This window comes from Betta splendens, chromosome 9, assembly GCF_900634795.4.
Source record: "Betta splendens chromosome 9, fBetSpl5.4, whole genome shotgun sequence".
Lineage (NCBI taxonomy): Eukaryota > Metazoa > Chordata > Actinopteri > Anabantiformes > Osphronemidae > Betta > Betta splendens.
In genome coordinates this window covers 28,995,961-29,017,167 of record NC_040889.2, presented here as the reverse complement: position 1 = coordinate 29,017,167, position 21,207 = coordinate 28,995,961, and the positions used below count along the sequence as shown (strand labels likewise).

General features: G+C 46.5%; 1 protein-coding gene across 3 annotated transcripts in view; it reads left to right on the top strand.

The window, feature by feature from the left end:
- cfap299 (cilia and flagella associated protein 299) overlaps positions 1 to 21,207 on the top strand; it is a 50,063-nt gene that overhangs the window by 26,559 nt on the left and 2,297 nt on the right. For 2 of the 3 annotated variants that reach the window (XR_003786946.3, XM_029162553.3), the window contains exons 4-5: positions 13,178 to 13,320; positions 20,023 to 20,152. Coding sequence is in view for 2 of the 3 variants with exons in the window: in XM_029162553.3 (XP_029018386.1) it covers positions 13,178 to 13,320; positions 20,023 to 20,152 (273 nt within the window). In the remaining variant the exon portion in view is untranslated. The remainder of the gene's footprint in view (positions 1 to 13,177; positions 13,321 to 20,022; positions 20,153 to 21,207) is intronic. The other variant, XM_029162554.3, reaches the window with a different exon arrangement.

The window sequence follows — 21,207 nt, the reverse complement described above, 5'->3', positions numbered from 1 at the left end:
TAAAACCCGAGTCCCTGAGTGTTTCTATACAGTGACTCAGCCTTGTGCAAAAGGTGAGTCACTGCTTGCACTGAATGCGCCAGTAGACTGATTATTAATGCTAATAGGAATCTGCCTTTGACAAACACCTGCAATGCTGACTGACAAACAAAAGCGATTGACTTTGGTAGGAACATTGTCCCTAAGCTGTGACCAGCCCGTGGCCCGGCTCTCATTTGTGTGTCCTAAGAGCTGATTGTGCTGTGTACACTTTCCTTTTCAAAGCCTTACACCTGTGTCTTTGTCTGCCAGGAATGTGTCCGCAAATATGAGGCTCTGATAACGCTACACCTGTTTTATAAGTTATTTTAAGCAGGGCAAACAACAATCTCAGAACATCCCATCATTATGCCGTGAGTGGGACTATTAGAGCAGTGTGTGTGTGTGTGATTGCCTTTATAGACGCTTAATTCTTCATGCAGCTGCAAAAGCTCAGAAACCAGAGTTTCTATTTGAAGTTGGGTGAGGCAGGTTTTTTTAAATAATGAGCCGAGCGCTGAACAGGCCTCTTATGACTTTCAAAACAGACAAAAATTATAGTGATCTCTTGAAAAGGGGGCAGAGAGCAAAGTTGAGACACATTGGTCTCAATCACCTTCCTTCAGTGCATTTCTGTGTTAAAACGCACCTGTGTAATCATCCTAAATCATAGTTTGGGTCCTGTTTTCCCCGTTGAGGCAGGTCGCTGCCTTGTCTAAATTACACTGCTTGCTGGACGTCTGCACTGTTTAAATTTCTCTTCATTTTTCCTTATCTACCCTTCAGCATCAGGGAGTGTCTTTCCCCGATAAAGCAGGAATTAACCATGTAGCATTCGTAACTTCACTATCAATTCGTACTGATGTGAGAGCTGTGAGCAGTTTTCTGTGTCAGAGCTTTACGGTTTAAAGCTGTGGAGCTTTTTCAGTCTTTTGATTTCTGTTGAAGGTGTGATACAAGATTCTGATGTGAGTGTTTTTACACAGAAACCTTTCTACTTTGTTATGCCTACACATCGAAGATGGAATTGATCCAAACCATAAAAAACGTAAAAAAACAAGCTAAACAGCGGTGGATGTGACGGTTTGAATCCACGCAGCTGAGCGACGCTACTTTACTGAAACCCTGTCAACCACAAGTTGTGATGAATGAAAGAAACAAATTAAATATCACAGCTTTAATGTTGCTTAGTCATACCGTATTTATAGCATGTTGCCAGAACCGGCCCCGGCCCAGAACGTGTGTTGCAGACTAGCTCATCTCCAAATGCACACATGGGCAGAAGAGCCGACCAGTGAATGGTGGAGCTCCATTTGTAAAGCCCAGAGCCCTGAAGCATACTGTATCATTTGCACATATGTCACACAGCCGACGTTTAGAGACTGTTGCAGCTCATGAAAGGCTTTGGCTTCAGTGTAATTTGATGGACATATGGGCCATTGAAGGGATGGCGCGGTGACCTTTTGGTTACAAGGTGGTTGCTGTAACCACGAGGCCACCCTGCTGCCTCCAGCACACTGGTGGTTCCTGGCTTGACTCACTCAGATTCCTAAATGTTAACAGACTTAATACAGTGGAACTCCATCATGTCACATGCAGTGAGTGGTTAGAAAGGCTGTTTCTCATTAGCTCACGACTGGAATCAATATTCTGTGAGTGTGTTCATGAATGCGAGCGCGTGTGCTTTGAGCTTTGTGTCTGTTGTATGTGCTGTGTTTGTATGTATTTGTGGTGAATTGGAGATCAGGGACTTCCCCTCTGTTTGCTCTAATCCCTGGCAGCGCTGGCCCGGTTCATGTACATGGAGCGAGAGCTGTTCCCTGAAGGAGACGCCTGCTGTGACAGACACAGACACAGAAAAAGTTCAAATGGCTCACTAGACAGTGTGTAACCATGCGTGGCACGCGCTCTTTAAGCAGCCAGATAACTCTTTCATGTTTTGCTAGACTTGCTAAGATCACACTGATCTCCACTCTAATTTTAGGAGGAAATCGAGCCCCACCCAGTCGCTTTGAAGGCTGGCTTTTGTCAACGATGTGATGGTTTAGGCTTAAACATGGTTGGGTTGGTGGAGTTTATGGAAGGAGGGTGAATGTTCATCTGAAGGGAAGTCCTAATGGGTCTGAAGTGGTACAGTAGTTTAACAGTACAGTGGGTCCATGTTATCAGCGAGCAGTAACGGATCCAGTTGTGCCACAGCTATGATGGCAAAGGGGGTCTGGATACAAAGATGAACTGCACCTTTATCGCTGAAGACCTGTCCCACTCGACATTGAGACCGTCCCATGTTTTTTGAATCATGTGTGCTTTAGCTTTGGGTGTTAAATAGTTCCCAAAAGAATTGAGAAGTCTGCAATAAAACTATTGTTTTTTTTGTGGTGAACCATCTCAGGTTGAAACTTTGAGTAGTTACTATGTGGCTTCCTGTATCGGAGGATGCAAGATGTTGAGGAAATGACTTTGAGATTCTGAATTTTTACAGCTTTTTGTGGTTGGTCATGGTTTTGTGTAATGTGGCCTTTTGACATCCTGCACCAGAACCATTCGGACAAAAGGGCACAAATTCTGGTGGGTTTTGATGGTTCTAAAGCCGTTTAACCTTAATCTAAGGTCATGTTTGCTTAATGAGGCATCACAAAATCTTCAAGAGTCCTTTAACCTGTGCCACCTTGTTGTTTCCTCCAGAACAAAGCCAGCGTTGCACACTGGGACCCAGCCGTGTACTTAAAACCGTAAATACACAGCATCGACGCCACAGTTGGATCCAACACAGTCATGTAGTCAGTAAAAAATGTGGGAAATAAAGACACTAAACTCCTTAGTCTCACTTCATCCGACAAAAGCACAACCAAATGTTGTCCAAGACAAAGAAGGAAGGAAAATAATTATGTCTCAGGGGGTTTCTGGCCAGTGTGTTTTCACAGAGGTAAATCAGGGGACAACTCCCTCTCAACATCCTTGTTTTTCTTCTCCACCGCCTTCTGACCTCACCTGAGCTCCGGTGAAGATTTACACCTGTGCTGATTTCATACATAAACAGGGATATTTAATATTTCCCACATGAGCATTTTTCCCACACCCTTCATGCTGAGGTTGAAGGCTGTAACAGGAACTCCTGCACTGACAGACAGGGGCGCCGCTGGCAGTTATGGGCCCTATGAAAAAAAAATTGAGTCGGGTTCTACACTTTATTAATAGTACTGACCATCACCTCCTACGCTGCCTGGATGGTGGAGTTGGTTATAGTGCAAAGCTGCTAATTAATGCGTTCTGAGTTCAAATCTAGCTGTGAGATAAAATTATTATTTGTATTCTGTCAAAATTACAATAATTTCATTTTCAATAACGAAAAACATTACTCTCAGATGAGGAGGAAAAGTGTTAAAAGATTGATTCTATAAACCTGTCAGAGTGAGAGCTCCATACTTGGATCTTGGAAAGTAGTTCAAGTGAACTACTCTCGTCAAATATCACATCTTGGACTTATTTTCCTGTTTGTAAACGAGCTTCAGCATTGAGAAGGAGAAACGGTAGCAGCTCACGTTCTGCAACGTGTAATGTAATGTAATCCGGTGGGACCCCAAGGCGTTCCCAGGCCAGCCGATAGACATAGTCTCTCCAGCGAGTCCTGGGTCTTCCTCGGGGCCTCCTACCGGTGGGACATGCCCGGAACACCTCCCCAGGGAGGCGTCCAGGAGGCATCCGAACTAGATGCCCGAGCCACCTCAGCTGGCTCCTCTCGATGTGGAGGAGCAGCGACTCTACTCCGAGCTCCTCCCGGGTGACAGAGCTCCTCACCTTATCTCTAAGGGAGCGCCCAGCCACCCTGCGGAGGAAGCTCCTTTCAGCCACTTGTATCCGTGACCTTGCCCTTTCGGTCATGACCCAAAGCTCATGACCATAGGTGAGGGGAGGAACGTAGATTGACCGGTAAATTGAGAGCTTTGCCTTTCGGCTCAGCTCCCTCTTCACCACGATGGACCGATACATTGACCGCATTACTGCAGCCGCCGCACTGATCCGTCTGTCAATCTCACGCTCTATCCTACCCTCACTCTTGAACAAGACCCCAAGATACTTGAACTCCCCCACTTGGGGCAGGAACTCTCCTCCAAACCACCTTTTTCCAGTCGAAAACCATGGCCTCAGATTTGGAGGAACTGATTCTCATCCCAGGCGCTTCACACTCAGCTGCAAACCGCACCAGTGCACGCTGGAGGTCCTGACCCGATGAAGCCAACAGGACAACATCGTCTGCAAAAAGCAGAGATGTTATCCTGTGGTCCCCAAACCAGACCCCCTCCGGCCTCTGGCTGCGCCTAGAAATTCTGTCCATAAAAATAATGAACAGAACCGGTGACAAAGGGCAGCCCTGCTAAAGTCCAACATGCACCGGGAACAAGTCTGACGGTCGATGCGAACCAAGTCGTTCGAGGCAGATGATCGCCCACATCCAAACTGGTTCTGCTGGAGGTTTCTTCCTCATTAGAGAGGAAGTTTTTCCTCTCCACTGTTAATGTTAAATTAAAGGCTTGGTGTTTGTGGAATCTGTTGGGTTTAGTTGCATAAGGTCTTAAACCTTATTTTGTAAAGTGCCTTGAGATAACTTTCTTGTGATTTGGCGCCATATAAATAAAATTGAATTGAATTGAATTGAATTGTATTAAAGCTCCTGCTCCGGTTGTACAGAGATCGAACAGCCCTTAGCAAAGAGCCTTGGACTCCATACTCCCCCCACAGGATGCCACGAGGCATGCAGTCGAATGCCTTCTCTAAGTCCACAAAACCGGTTGGACAAACTCCCCCAAACCCTCAAGCACCCTGCTGAGGGTATAAAGCTGGTCCAGGGTTTCACGACCAGGCCAAAAACCACATTGTTCCTCCTGTATCCGAGGTTTGACTATCAGCCGAATTCTCCTCTCCAGTACCCTGGCATAGACTTTCCCGGGGAGGCTGAGAAGTGTGATCCCCCTGTAGTTGGAACATATTCTCCTGTCCCCCTTTTTGTGAAGAGGAACAACCACCCTGGTTGTCCCGTCCAGAGGAACTGTCCCCCTCGTCCACGCGATGTTGCAGAGGCGTGTCACCCAAGACAGCCCCACAACATCCAGAGACTTGAGGTACTCAGGAAGGATCTCATCCACCCCCGCTGCCCTGCCACCGAGGAGCTTACTAACTACCTCGTGACCTCAGCCTGGGTGATGGGCGAGTCCGCCTCTGAGTCCCCTGCCTCTGCTTCCTCAGCAGAAGGCATGTCAAAGGTGTTGAGGAGATCCTCAAAGTACTCCTTCCACCGTCCGATAACATCCCCAGTCGAGGTCAACATCTCCCCACCTCCTTTCTTTTATAAAAAATTAAGGTTATTCTTCTCTCTATCTGCTTTGTAAACCTTTCTTTTCATTTCAGAAAAAACAATTAAAATCAATGCCTTTTGTACTATACACTAAACACATTTCTTTCTTTTTTGTTAAGATGATATATTTTGTTCAAACAAGAGTTATGTCATTTTTGACAATAATTTTATTTTGGCATTTTCTACACATTTATTTTCTTTAGTTTATTGTAAAAAATGCATTGATTGGCATCACTTTTGACCCCACTTGTGTAAGAGTGGGCTACTGATACAAAAACTGCAATTTCTTAAAATTAATGAAAAAATCTATAAAAATGAAAATAGCCTCATGTGCATGCATTGATTTTTGTTAGGGTCATTTTTCACCCCATTCGTGGAAAAGTGTAGGTATTGGTAGTTTGCGCATCCAAGGGTTGTTGTTGCCGATCTGACATGTCATTTAGTAGAGAGTCTATAGGATTCAGATGGACAGAACCATGCATTAAATGGGAGGAGGGGTGGAATTTGACCGGAGAGGCAGAAATAAGCTGTAATTTAGTCTTATTTGCAATTCTTTTATAGATAAATCCTTGAAATCTCACACATTACTGATAATAATGTTATTATTAATAAAGTTGATCTCTGTGCCCCCCAACAGTGCCTCTGCTGACAGGATATGTGTTGATTTTGTGTTGGTAACTTCTTTGCTTTTAATTTGTAAGTGAGTAAGTGATTTGTAATTTGTGAGTTCTTTAGAGGTAAAACCTACTAGCTTGTACCTTGTGTGAACGCGTGACTGGGTGCTAGTGACTCTTGCCTGGTGCTGGTGCTGGAGCTACACACTGGTATGTGTTTACTGCAGCCGGATCATCGTCATGTGGTCAGTGCAGCCAGTGTCTGGGCCTAAAGCGGTCACTTTGTGAGCCGGAGGCACTGCTGGATCCGCTGCGCTGCAGATGCAGCTGACTGGTGTAACATGCATTTGCCTCCACTCAAGGATCTGTTAAAACATCCGTCTCACATAACAGGAAGGGAGTGCACTCAAAAATAAAGTTGTTTGTGGCAGCCTCGTTGGTGCCCACTTTAGAACTCGGGGCAGTGTGTAATTCTTTGCATAGCAGCATGGTGGGTACGTCTGAATGATAATTTGAACCACATTATAATGATTTATCTCCAAGGTGACAATGACAAGTATTTGGACCCACCAAGAAGAATTTGTTTCTGTTTTCAGTTGAATGACTTGCAGGATGTTTGTAATGTGCCGTTTAGCCTCAGATGCTGCTTGTCATCTCAGTATTCCAGTGTTGCAGCTGTGCAGATGAGCCTCCACACACCGGACACGTAGCGCAGCAGTGGCCTGATTACTACCTGCGCTTCATGGGGATGTGCGTCCGTCTGTAGCCGCTCTACCGAACCCTCGCCTGTCTGACAATAGAAGAAACAGCTCAGAAACAAATGAGAAAATGTACCACGCAAGTATTTTCAGTGCTGACTAGTGTCAGCAGTGACTAATAATAATAATAAAATATTTGTTTTTATTTATTAATATTCAGGAATTTGATACATACAGATCCATTATTTAGTTGTAACGATGTCTACAGTATTTGTTGACAAAGTGATACGAGAACAAAGAAAAATATCTTTTGCTTTTCCTCATATGCAGAATCATGAAGCTTTTGTTTACATGGACAGAGTGTCCGTGTATTAGAAACGGGCTACAACCAGGAACCAGTGTTTGCTGCTTGCATTCAAGTTTAGCCATCAGATTTGTTGGTTCTGGAACCCGGCAGGACGAGAAGCCGAAGGGATTAACGTCCCCACAGACGTAATGACAGTGGAACGGCAGTTGTTCATTGATTTCAGACCAGCTTTTGCAAACTCACCACTGTACAAGCAACTCCATTACCCCGCTTTCACATATATTTCAGGCTATACTCGTCTCCCTCTTCCCACTGGTAATTTAAAAGCCAGTGGAATGTGGAAAATGATTGGAGGAGTGTAGAGGAGGGAAAAGATATGCCTTGCATGGTCACTTTGGTGTCTGAAATCCGTAGCTGAGATGGCGTTTGACTGATTTGTGTTTTGACCACATGTGCCAGACCCGCCTGCTATTCTCAACCCGTAATTCCTCCCTGAATTCAGGCATGCGACTTCATTTACTGTAGAGCAGGACGTTTTTTTCTGCTGCAGAGACCAGAAACCTTAGCCGTCCTCTGTTCCTGGCCTCTGCACTAGGTGCTGTACTGTAAGTGATGCCACCTGTCAGGCTGACAGCTCCTTTATCAGCTGGAGCTGTGGGGACATGGGAGCGCCTGCCACCTGCCCAGCTCTGAGTCGCACTGCAGAGCAGTCTAACTGTAGAATTGGGTCATGTGATGTAGATTTGCATATGGTGATATACTACAGCAGGCTGTTGCTTCAGCTCTGCTATAATAAGCACATGAAAGCGTGACTTTCTTCCTCTTTCCCAGTGGATCTGAGGAACAACACATCCTCCAAACGCAAGCAGAACTTCTCCACTCATCAAGACGCTCTGGGTCAAACTACACGTTCACGTCTACAGTCTGTGGCCTGACGATCGTTTGTGAAGACGTCAGAAATTCTCCAAGCAAAGCAGCCAACCTGAGCTGACGCAGTCGAAGAAAAACAGCGCCGCGCCACCGTGGGCCAAACTAAAGAGGTTTTAATAGAGTTTCTAAAACACCAATTGCGAAAAGCGGGATAGCATTTTCTGATTCGGACTGCCCTGTAATTTGAAGTGTGTGGGTTGAAGCCACTTATTTTGTGGCGATGGCTTTACTGGTGGGTTCTCTGAAAACACGGAGGCCATCACAGCCGAGGGCTGAGCTAGCGACTGACCGAGCTTCCCCTCTGGTCCTTGGCCAGTTGTTCTGTCCTCGTAGCCAACCTCACGGGGTGTAGCTCTCCTTTATAGGCTGTTTAGCAAAGCCAATAGGAGGACACCTGCTTCTGGATGTATTTAGTCCCTATCTTGCACAAACACGCTCTGTTTATGGATCCAGATGGGGACCACATGGGGTAAACAAATGCCTTTTTGACAACCAAACGTCTCTATTTTCATGCGTCGCTAATTACGGTGCAACTGTGGAAATGCGTCATTTTTGCCACACATACCATGTACGCTGCGTTATTACCCCATGATGTCCTCCATGCTCTACTGGCACATTTCTCTGAATTCTCCAAATCTATGCCAATGCAATGACGAACACAAAAATGAAAATTCCAAATTATTTTATATGATGATTATTATGAAAACCCAAAGTGAGAAGTGCAGAGCGAAGCCTTTCAAACAGTTTAGTTTTACATTTTCGCATCTAGTGCCAAGACATCTGTCTGATGACACACCCTGCAATTATAAACAAAAGGGAAAGAAATGTCTTGATTATTTCCATTGATTCACACACAATCATCTGCTTTGACAGTCCCAACAATGAGAAACGTGACATGAAGGCCCAGTGAGTCCAGGCAACGACAGAGATCACAAAGTTTAACATACTGCTGTTGCATTGTAAACATTTCACTATTTGAGGTCCAGTGGCTTCCACTCAAATCTAAAACGGGTTCATGTCTTTTCAGGGCAGAAACAACCAAAGCCCCATTCTTTATTTGTTTTTGTAGATATAAACCTGTTTTAAAATTAACTTGCTTTTGGACTTTTTAGTGGATGGAAATGTTGGAGCGTTTGCCAGCGGAGAGTGTGGAGCGGTCGGTCTGGAAGGGTGGCTGCAGTCTATCAGCGGCGCATGTGGAAGGTTGTGATGAGAGACTCAAACAGATTATAGTGACTCACAAACGGCTCAGACCCTGCTCACATTACAGTACACTACAGGAGTGGGTCTGGTAGGTGTGTGTGTGTGTGTGTGTGTGTGTGTGTGTGTGTGTGTGTGTGTGTGTGTGTGCGTGTGTGCGTGTGTGCGTGCGTGCGTGCGTGCGTGCGTGCGTGCGTGCGTGCGTGCGTGCGTGCGTGCGTGCGTGCGTGTCCATGGTGGCCGTTTTAAAGAGGTCACTAGTTTTAGGTGCTGTTGCTGATGTTCATCAATGTAGTGCCTCCTGTGTTAAATAGATGCCGAATGCTGCTGTGAATGTCTCACCTGATGACCAGTCCTGCTTGGTGGAGGTCCATCAGGATCATCCCGTATTGTCCCGTCATGCCGTTAGCTGTGCCTTATTATAATTCATCTGCAGCCACGAAGGTCAGTGGTTTGTAAATAGATAAAAAAAGCGATGAGTGTGGTCTGACGGCAGGAGCACACAGGAAGTTCTTCGGCTCAGATTTCAGTGTGACATTGAATGCAGAGCAGTGTGCGCTGACTCGTACAGGTTAGTGGCTGGGCAGACCCCCGGACCCTTCATCAGGCGGCTCAGGCTCCGGAGCACATATCCTGCAACACACCTCAGCACATATGGCATCTACCGTTGCATCTGTTACACCAGCCGACTGTGTGAAGTCACATCCAAGTCAAATAAGCGACGGCCCCTCCTCCTCCTATTCTCGAACCCCTCCCCAGCCCCTGAAAAACAGGCCTCCAGAGACGGGACGGGGTAAGGCCTGCCAGAGAAAGGGCTCCCACCTGAAAACATTCCTGTAGCACAGGCCGTGTTTGGCTTCCCCCAACAAATTTACACAGTTGTTGGTGATGGCCTGGGATTCCTCCTAAAGCGCAGCCCACCAATAATAAACAGTATGGCAGCTGACACCACAAGACACCTGCACAGCTCCCTGACACTGCAGGACTGTTCCCAGGGCCGGGGGTGGGACGGAGGGGTGGGAGGTAAGGGGGAGGGGGTGTCATGAGTGGCAGGTTTGTGTGGTAAACTCGGTGCACAGTTACCGTAAGGCCAGAAGCTCAATGAAACACACTGATGACGCTCTGTGAATGTTGCTGGTTTTGTATAATAATGGGTTAAACGTTTGAATCAAACCTCTTTACATTACTATCTGTGTAGAAGGCGGCTCATTACTGGGGGTACTGGTGGTCATTACTGGTGTTATCGCTTCAGACAGACTCAAACGCCAGCGTCTCTACGCGTGGAGCCACTTCCTGTGGCTCAGCACGCAGCCAAACGCCAGCAGATCCACGGGCCTCCTCCTCGTGGTGCCACAGGATGTGGGGTGGTCTGGCCATTGTGTCCCCACCTGTAGGACATTGTCAAAGCACAAAGGAGGGGCACAGTACGAGTCAGGCTGCTGTCAGCTTCTGTTTGGATTGGGTCTGTAAATCCCTCCCTCTCCGCCGTGCGGCTTTGAAAGCTTAGCCCAAGGGTTGTGGAGTAGTTCACATCTGTTTCACTTATTGTCCGGGGATCGAGATCCACCACAGGTTTTACAGGCCTTCATAATTACAATTGTCAACACTGTTCAGTCTTCACTGTTTGTGTCTAAGCACATCAACTTGCTCATAGTGGAGTTTTCGAGGGTGTGGCACCCACAGACATGTGAGTTGAGTCTAGTGTTGATTAAGTTCATGGATCACGGATTTAGAGGAAACTCCCTGTCTACAGAACAGCTCTCTACCTGTTTATCTAACCTCCATCCTAGGGCCACTGGGCTTTTGCTTCCAGTCAGCTGGAATTTTAAATGTGTACACATTTTTAACCAAGAGTGTCAAAAGGAGCAAAGTGAGCGGCGAACACAAAGAGCCAGAAGTGCCTGGACCTGAGCGGTTCTCACGCTGATGTCTGCCATAAAGCTGGCTGCCCTGTGAGGTCACAGCACCTGTTCCTGCTAATTGCTGGCAGGTGACGTAAACCTTCCACTTGTTTTCCATGGTGTAAGGTGGAGGTCCCCATTCCTCCGTCCCTGACACAAAGAACCTGCTGCTTGTTGCAGACGGAGGGTTTCCTGTGGTCGAAGGGCGAATGAGAAAAACAATACAATGAACTGATTCAAGTGTAACTTGATCTTTTGCTGCATCGCTGTCTGGACTCTTCTTTACAGAACAATCTGAATTGAACTTTTGGCTGTTTATGGTAATTGATTCAATATAAATAAGTTGAGATTATTAAGACTATAGAATAATCATGATCTGATAATGTAGACTTCTCTGTAGCAAAGCTTGTGTCCAAGCAGATGTTGCTGTTGTTTTCTTTGCTTCCTTTGACCCATCCAGACTGTAGATCCAGGTCCTAGTTTTAGTGTGTTTCATATTTAAATGAGTTTCATATAAAAATGACCCTTTAAATGACTGATTGGCTGATCGCTGTCTGTCTCAATATGACAGACTGACTCAAACTTATGGACAAATGGTTTTACTGGTTGTTTTCATACCCAGACCAGAACCAGCAGCGTGAGGATGACTTGTCCTGCTGCTCGGAAGGGCTTCGCTCTGTCTCGTACACGCTCCCACGTTTTTATCTGGGCCACGTAGGAGAATTCAAGGAATCGTTTACATGATAAAACACATTTGCATAGGTTGAGTCCACACGTTCTGCATCATACTGCACAACAGCATGGTATATGACTGCGAGCACAGTCCTACAGTAACTTGGAGCAAATGTGGGGTCAGATAATTGGACCAGACATTTGGATGCTTTACCCACACGGTGGCCTGTTTTCTATCAAACTTTATTATTAACTCACATTTATAGAAAGAATACGTACAGACCAAGCTCCTGGATTGCCCAATGAATGTGTTATCTCTGAGCTGGATCCACCTGACAGTGTGCTGCGGCTGCGTACAGGGCCGGAGGCAGCAGATAGGGTATCTGCCCCCGGCGTGCAGCCAGCTGTGAACCTGATAGCATCTGTTTTAAACATTTCAAAGATGCAGAGAAAAGAGGGCTTTTTTCCTCTGACTCTGCAGCGCTGCTTATCTCACGCCTTTTTAGTGAAGGGGTCAACGGATCGCCCCTGTCCCACAGTCAAACCAATCTGATCTCACCAACTGAGATGTTCCACTCGGGTTCTTTGACGGTCGGACATTAAGTGAGACTCATTCATGCTCAGAATAAACAAGACACGTTCTGAGGGGGAGAAGAAAGGAAGAAAAGCAGCACTTCATCTTTGGGAAGGCAGACAAAACAAGCTCTTCACACCTGACTGTGTCTCTGTTTAATGTTCTTCCAGCCATTGTCTCCAGGTGTAATCTAAACCATCAAATCCACAAGAAAAGAGCGTTTCATCTTAAGTTGTGTCTCGGTTTGTGATGCCTGGAAACATTAAATAGTTTATACTGGGTCTTTAAGGTGATGTCTTTGTGATCTAATAGGAAATAAGTTGTTTGAACCCTGATGCTTTTTACTGTAGGTCCTCGTTTGCTTACACAGACTTAATAAAGAAGTTATGACTGAGTAGGAATTGAAGAAAAAATGTTATTAAAGGTCTGAAATAAGTCCAACCTTCACAGGATGAGCTTCATGACACTCAAGCTACAATTAAAGTTCTGGTTTTATTTATGCTGAAATAAAATTCGACCAACTGGGGCTTTTTGCTTCTTTACTGTTGGTCAGAACTCCACATTTCTTACCATTCTGGCCAAACGTAGGTGTTGGAACGAAACGGAGATTCTAGTTACGGTAAGTTGAGGGATTCAGTTCGGGTCCCACGCAGGATGTTGTACAGACGGCCCACCTCGGCGAGCGTGACCGTTGGAGGACGGCATGAATTGGCATCGTTTGAGATCTTAGTCTGATTCAAAGTGCACATATAACACAAGTTTTAACATCTCAAGTGGGAGGATTTTTAAAACACCTCCTCTATCTTTACTTTTAACAACTGCCCTTGGCCCTCTTGGCTTCTTCTCGGGAGGCATTCAATGGCCATGATTATTTACACAGAGGGTTTCCTTCTTTTTTCTCTTTTTACAGTCGATCATTTTCATAAGGGATCATAATACTCTTGGACAGGAAGTATCTGGCTATATAGACTACGCCCACAGACTCAAGACCCAAGATTTTGAACCATATTTCAGCGGAAAGAAGAGAATCATGCCAGGACGCGCAGATTTATGGTGAGTCTGCTTCCATCGTAGCATGTCCACATTGGTTGTGGGGGCCTTGACTCGAGTGGGATTTGACAAGATTTGAAGGGTAAGGAAATCTTATTATACAAGATTAAAGATTCAAGTTGGACTTGAGAGGCCAATATAGACTTGGACGGAGCTGCACAAAAAGCCCAGTGTACAGTCAACTGTATAGTATCTCAGCATCGATGTGGAACAAATATACTGCTCCGGTCTGAAGCTCAGAACAGCTGCAGAAGTGCTGAACCTGTCCGGACCCGACACGCGATGCTTCCAGTCGGATTCGAGCAGCCTTAAAACAACACGTTTTGATCTTCTCCTAATGTGCAGTAAATTTGTCATCACAGATAAATGTAGCAGATTTTGTGGCCTCATGATTAGATACACCGACAGATGAATAGTGCAACTAAATGACTGATTTACCTTTTAAGGCTGGAAACATTTCCTAGAGCGTCTGATGTGGGAGAACTATCACCACATGGCCATTTGTCAGACTTACAGCCACAGATTGTTTAATGGGGGAGAAATACTATCAAAAGGATGATATAATAACCTGGTGCAATTATTCTGTAGCTTCACGCTAATGCAAACGCTTGTATTTACACAGTGCACAGGCTACAGTGTGAACAGCAAGGGGAACATTTGCGAGCATCAGTGCCAGTCGCTCTGTTCCAGCACCAGCCACAAGTGAACTGCTGACCTTGCAGGTGTAAGCTAGAATCTGGTCCGTGTCCCTCGGCGGGCCAGGTACCATCCTGATCATTTGTTGTCAGGGAGGTGAGCACGTAGAGCGCTGTCAGCAAATTACCGGAGCCAAAACCATCCCCACATTCCACACACTCATGCATAGTAACATACTACTAACATTTCAGATATGTGCAAGAAATCCCATGAGGACAAGTTCAACTCGACAGAGGTGGGACTCGGTTCTGTTCACAGTTCAGCCAAACAGCGCAATCATAAACTCAGTGACACGGATTCAAAGGTTCTGGTTCGACCCACCTCATTATGAAGAGCCCCTCTGGACACCTGATCACGCCTGCACTGGCTGGTTTGACCCATTACAACAACTCTGTTCATCATACATAAATACTGGAACAGAAGAATCCCCAGTTACAGAGAGCGCTGTGGGTTTCTCTGCCTCCTCTGGTTCTTTGTCTGCCTCTGCTGTTAAACAAGGATGATGGCTGTGAGACACTGGCAGCTGCTTCATGCCAGCCTCAGCCGGGATCCCTCCACCCGCTGGCTGGGTGCATAGAAGGATGGATCTGTCTTCTCCTCAACCTCGCTCTGGCGCTGGACGCCCTAACAAGCAGTAGGTGCGAGACACTGGGGAACATGCCTGGAGGTGCAGCCTGCTCCCTAATGATGCATTGATGATGATTACTCTCTTTCCCTATGACTTCTGGCCTCACCCTCCCGTTCTCCAGCTCTTTTTACACTCACTCCACTCTAAACTCCACTTCATCAGATTTACATATATGCGGCTTTCATTTTCACCTCTTTTGGCCTCATGCTTTGTGCGTTGTGACCTCTCCCTTTCCCTCTACTCCTATGTCATCCTCCGCTCCTTCCTCCCCCTTTTTTCATCTCTGTCGGGAACAATAACACCCAGTGTGGTTGCCGCTAAGAGGGAGCAGATGCTGGAGCTGCTGCCCACTCAGTGCACTAAACCTCCCACCGCAGGACTCCGAATCCCGTCCCTCCTCCTCCTCCCCAGCCACAAAGAAGCCAGAGCTGCGACACCAGCGCCAGCACTGACCTCCACCTCCCACCTCCAGCAATGCAGGGTGGATAGGTTCACATACGCAGTCTGCTGAGCAGCGTGTCCTCCTGGAGCGAACGCTGGATTTACGAGGCAATCAGAAACACAGATGAATAGCTTGAATGTGTAAAATAAGCTCTTGGAGAACGCTGGGCAGAAGGACCTTTAAAGTCCATCATGGAACACATTACAATGCAGCCTGGAAACACTGGATATTGCACATTTCGAGTCTTAATCCTCACTTAAAAAAGGCTCCAGTGTAGATGTTTGTCAAACCTGTTACAAACAGGACCGTTGCATTTACATTGACTGTACAGTATAAGTCAAGTCCAACACCGGTTTGATTTATTTTAGCAGGCCTGCTGGTGGGTGGGTCATATAAACATCATTTGTAAAGACATATGTTGTGAGCTTCTACCTCCAGGGAAAACGGGTAGAAGTAAATCAAGCACAATGTTTTCCTTGTTGCATCTGTAGAAGGTTTACGTCTAAGAAGCTGTTAATGCCACAGAATCGAGCAACAACAGTAGTTTTGCTGGTAACGACATTCATTAGAGTGCAGCTTTAGCTTCAGCGAAGCTCCTTTAGTTTGGATCCGGATCTGGATTTGGTTCTGGTTCAGGGCAAATTCCAGAATGGAAACCCAAATCTGACAGCCATACTATGCACGTAAGGTGTCTTTAAAGTCCAGATCCTCGTGGTTGTGTCTCTATAACTCTTTACTGGGAGCTTCTGACCCTCATCTAATTATCCCACAGATCTGCAGCTCCGGCTTCCTCCACTCCAGATGTGCCTACAACATCTCTGATGTCTATTTAATTTTCCCCAGCAAAATGAGCATCTGTTTCTGCACTCTGCTGGTTCCCCTGCTGCCTCGTCCACCTCTCTGCTCTGGGGACGCCTAATCGATTATTCTCCCCATTATAAAACACTGTGGCGTTGTGTGTATTAAAGTGAGAGTCCACAGTGTTTGGAGACTTTATTTCTCCACACAAACACGTGGATGTTTTTATTCCTTATCTTTTTTAAGTGCTCTGTCCTGAGTGCACTTGGCAGCAGACGCACACATGGAACGTGAAGGATCCGCTCAGCTGAAACGCAGCTCATGCCTCTTCAAAAGCCATGAGCATATTGCCTCCACGCTGGCCTCTGCAGTGCACCTGTGTGTCTGGCTTCATTTTCCACTGTGAAAATATTTGCACTGCTGTCCTATTTTATTAACTTCCAATACAAAAGAGAAAGTGTTCCAGCTCTACAGGTGATGTGGCGGCTCGGCCTGGAGCATTGTGTTCCAGTTCTGATGGTTAGTGGGAGATTTTCTCGTCATACTTTTTGCCTTTAATATTTGCTGCTGAGCTGGATTCCAGGTCTTGTGTGGATGTTGACACATGGAGTGCGTATGCTCGCTTGCTTGGACCCTCTGAGTTAAGCCCGGTTCTATGATTTGTTCTCACAACTGAGCGTGTGATTAACTCCACCAGTACAATCAGTGGAGACCTGCTGCCAAATGTCATAGAGCGCTGCAAAAAAGACTTGACATGTAAAATGGAGGCTCTAGAAACAGCCCAAAGTCTTATGTCTCACCACTAACATTCTGTCATCAGTCAGAGATTAATCATTTTCTGTCATAACTGTAGTTTTACAGTAACAGTCAAAGCTTTGGACACACTTCTCATGTAAATGAAGGAGGAAGCTGCCAAATAATCCACAACCGACGACAGAATAGATGAATCTGATTGGACGCGGGTGACTAGATTGATTGACCCGGTCACAGTGAGGAAATCAGCTTCACAAACAGTTACTGGACGCACATTCTTCAGCCACTGCAGGAAAGGAAAAAGCAGCTGAGCGAACACACGTGCTAGGCTATTTGCCCTTTTATGATATATGTCGTTCACCGCCGAGGCTCCAGCCCCTCGGAGCCCTGTAATGAGACTGTTGACATTATCCTGGAAAATGACCGCCTACAGAGAACAATAGAGCCGAGCGCTGGACCCTTGGAAAGTGAAAGGACAGTCTGCACGTGTCACACGGATATGCTGAATGCATCAGGGGCTCGGAACCAGTGCTTAGTGCTCCATCATTGTTTCCACCAGCCCAGCTTCTCACACTTTTACTGCTCCGTGTGTCTGGGTGTGGTGCCATCCAGCTGCTGCAGCCTTTCTGTGCTGCCAGTTGCTCTGGTGACACCTCATACAGGACAGTGAGGAAAGTGGGTCCAACAAGTCATTCATGCAGCCTGTGAAGGACACATCGTCATGTTCAGTGCTACAAATATCCCATACTTGTCCCATTTCCCTAGGAAAAAAGTGTTTCACCCAGGAAGAAAAGTGGTCGACCAAAACAATGTTAATGCTCGTCTAGCGTTTAGTATAGTCGCTCCAACTCTGTCGGATCTGTTTTACAAAGAACTATGTACATGACAGAGACGCCTTCGACGATATAATTTCCTTCTGCGTTTCAGAAGAAAAAGCTGTTTGTATTTCATAGTGAGGACGCTGCTGCAGTCTATTCTGAACCGGCTTTACTCAATCTGAGAGGAGATGCCAGCGCTCCCGTCCTGCCGTACCTTATAATTTCATGCATCGTGGACTGTGTGTGTTTCCTGGAGAGGAAGGAGTGGTTGACAGATATCTGAGCCGTCAGATGGAATCCACTTCCAGAACCATTGGGTTTTAGATTCAAGTATAAGACACCAAGGTCTAAAACAGACCCTGACAGAAGCCGATAAAAAGCTGACGTTTGAAGTGATGCAGACAAACTGATGCTTGTTTGAGCCAAGTTCAGATTTTATTTAAAGTTATTGCAACAGGTTGAAGTCAACATGTAAAAGGAGCTGATGACAGGATTGACTGATGAGCAGACGAAGTAGATGGTGTCTCTGTCAGCTGCCAAACTCCAGATGCTGCTGGTTGGAGTGTAGACGTCCATGTGATGAGGACTGGAGGTGGTGGAGCTGCTGTTTCCATCAGCCGAGGCATTAATGTGATTCAGAGAACAGTGTGGGACACTTTTCCTAAATGTCTCCACCTTCAGCTCACCCAACACAAAATAACGCACCATTGGGCAAGATTTACAATTACATGTGTGAGTAACTATCTCTGAGAATGTCACAACTGTCCACCGATGGGACCCGCGCTGCCTGGATGCCAGCAGTGAAGTCAGACTCAGTATTGGCTGGAGCACCTGGCACGTCTCATGGGCCATTCTGCAAAAATATATATTTACCTTTCCCAAAATTGCACGCCATGGGTCTGTGGGTTTTGGAAAGGCCGCATAGATACGTTTATGTATGTATATATATTTCTTGTAGTATATGTTTGCTTGTAATTTGTAGCAAGCACGCTTAATATGCTGCAGTCAGAAAATATTTTATAGCCAAAATGCAAATGGGTATTTCCAAACAGGGTTTATGTGCCACTGGAGGTTACATCCCACACGGATCCTGCAGCCAAACAGCAAAAATAATTCAGAGATGCTCCAGATCTGAAGACCTGTAGCACACTTTTATATTACTTGTTCATCATAGCGGCGCCACCTGTGACATATGACCTGCAGCACGTTGGCACCGATCCATTATGTCACGGCCCCATATTTACAGCTGGCTGCTGCAGCCCCAACACAACACGCCTCCTCCCCAGATTTACACTGAGCCTCCTTCCTGAGACCCAACTGTGTTCTTGGACCGTGAACCGCTGCTGAGGCCAAAGCAGCTTTCCCTGCTCCGAGTGGGACATGTGGAGTAACGTTACTCCACATGTCCACAAGTGCTGGAAGCGCTGAAGATGCCACCGACACAGACGCCAGGCTTATTTATTACCTGTCAAGACAACGTTCAAACCCGTTGTTTTCCCAAGGCTCTTTGTCTCTTCAGATTTTTAGCCATTAATGCTGTAAACCTCAACGCTCTTCAAACCATGTATCGCAGCGATTTCCAGGAATATATCACATTTCCGAACCAAGAAATGGCAAAAGCCTGTTGGACGATTCAAAGAGGAAGTGGCACGAGACACAAAGGTGTTTGAAATAAACGCTAACTCAAAGCAGACGGAGGCTAAAGCCCAGCTCGGCCTCCCTCATCTCCGACTCAACGTTTTTGACTAGTTGAACCAGTTTGGAGTCTTTGTTTTTCCCTTTCGTTCACAGAATCGAGCCATAACATGGAAAACAGGCAGTAATGGACACAACCGTAACCAGTCGTCATAATTCACATGAACAAGGAAGGAAAAAGCTGCGAATCCACGTCTATTTACAGTCAGATGAACTGTATTAATAATGAATCACATCCTGACATGTAGAAGATTCAACCGCTGCTGGAACCTAAGAGCCTAAAAGCTGAGCAGATTCCAATCAGATGCTGTGAATTAATCGGCCATTTATTTTGGAATTCCAGCCTTTCTTCAGTTTCAGCTGCTTATTAGCCACAGCTTTACTTTAATGCCCGGCTCCGAGAACTCCAACACAGCGGCCTCGCACCCAATTGGAAACAGACTCTCTCTGCGTCCTCCGTCTCCTACGAAACGTACTGTACGTTACTCTGCAGGTTGTTTCATCCTTTTTTTTTACAACCTGCTCTTAAACGCTGACACGATAACGAGGAGCGAACGCAGCTGATGACTCTACACGTTGCTGCTTCTCACGAAACCGACCCGCTTTCAACAGAACCTCTGACCGTCTCTCACCCACACGGCCGGAGTGAGGTGGGTTTTTCCTGCCAATGAAATCTATTTGAGATGTTTTTCTTGAGCAACGCTGTATGTGTGTGTGGTCTCACACAAAGCAACAACAAACCCAATGACAGGGCAGCGGCGCCGTGGTGCGGTACCGTACTGGAGCTCAGTCCTGCTCCCGTGACTGTAGTCGCTCACGCTGTCAAAGCTCATGTGTTCATACTTACTGATTCACCCATTCTCTTCCCTTTGTAGCTACTGTAACTGGAAGACGCAGGCGTCCGCGTCCACCTCCAGTCCTAACTTTGAGGTGATTTACGACGACCCCAACGGACTCCTCTTTAAAAACAAGAGGGACAAGAAGGTCCTGAATGTCGACCCACAGGTAGGTTGTTGTTCTGTCCAAGCAGTAAAAACAGTCCCAGGGAAAAACCTGTAGGATACTTCAGACAGTGTCGTCCTCATGACTCAGGTGATTTAGGCTCCCATGAACTTAATGTGGCCTGGAACCACTGGCTGGGTTTTAGCAACGAGTGAAGTGAAGCTAGTTAAAGGTTCATTTTCACCTCTCGCGTGTTGGGGATCTTAATGGAGCACAGATGTCATAAACAGTCACTGCCTACGGTGCCGTTGGAGACTGTTGGACCGAGAGCAGTCAGTGGGATGGAAAGATATTTGCTTTCCACCTGCACAAAGACTTGGATCACGGGGTCAGGACAGGTGCTTCCTCCACGCACTCAGTCCAGCTGGAAGGAAAACGGCCGACACAATGTTTTCTCTCTCTCCGGTTTCCCTCTTTGCTGGGGGGCAGGGAAGTAGCTGCCGGCCCAACTATTTTGAAATTGCAGACAGAGCTGTGGGGACTGCGTTTTTGAGGCCAGATGCCAAAATGGCAGCACAGAGTTCTAGCTGCGGTCGAGCACCGCCCCGACCGGGCCGTCTATTAAAAACGGAGCAGGCGCAGGAAGCCAGACGCAGCCAGAAACAGCAGCTCTACTGGACCGGGTCGCTCCGAGCGCCACCGTCCGGTTTCCCCCAGCGGGGGCTGTGTGTGAGACGCGGGACGGTCCATTCCTGCTCCTTTAACCCAGGAGCACGCAGCGACTGAGCGGGAGGAAAAGTGTGAAGCCTGCGGGAGGTTCGGCTGCGGATCCACTCCCACCAGCAGCTTTTGACACACTTAGCCCCAATAAGCGTTCCCAGCTGGGATTGGCTTCACATCTTAGCGGTGGGGCCGCGTCGGTTTGGACCTTCAGAATAACACAACATCTTGGAAAATGAACAATTGCAGTTCCTGTCAAATTATACTGCGTTTGGCTCCACTTCCTTGTACCTGTTATTACAAAGAGCCGCGTTACGGATATCTGTGGTCTGTTTAAGTGCCAACATACTCCTTCCAGCTTTATCCTACATTAATATATGTTTATATATAATCAATGG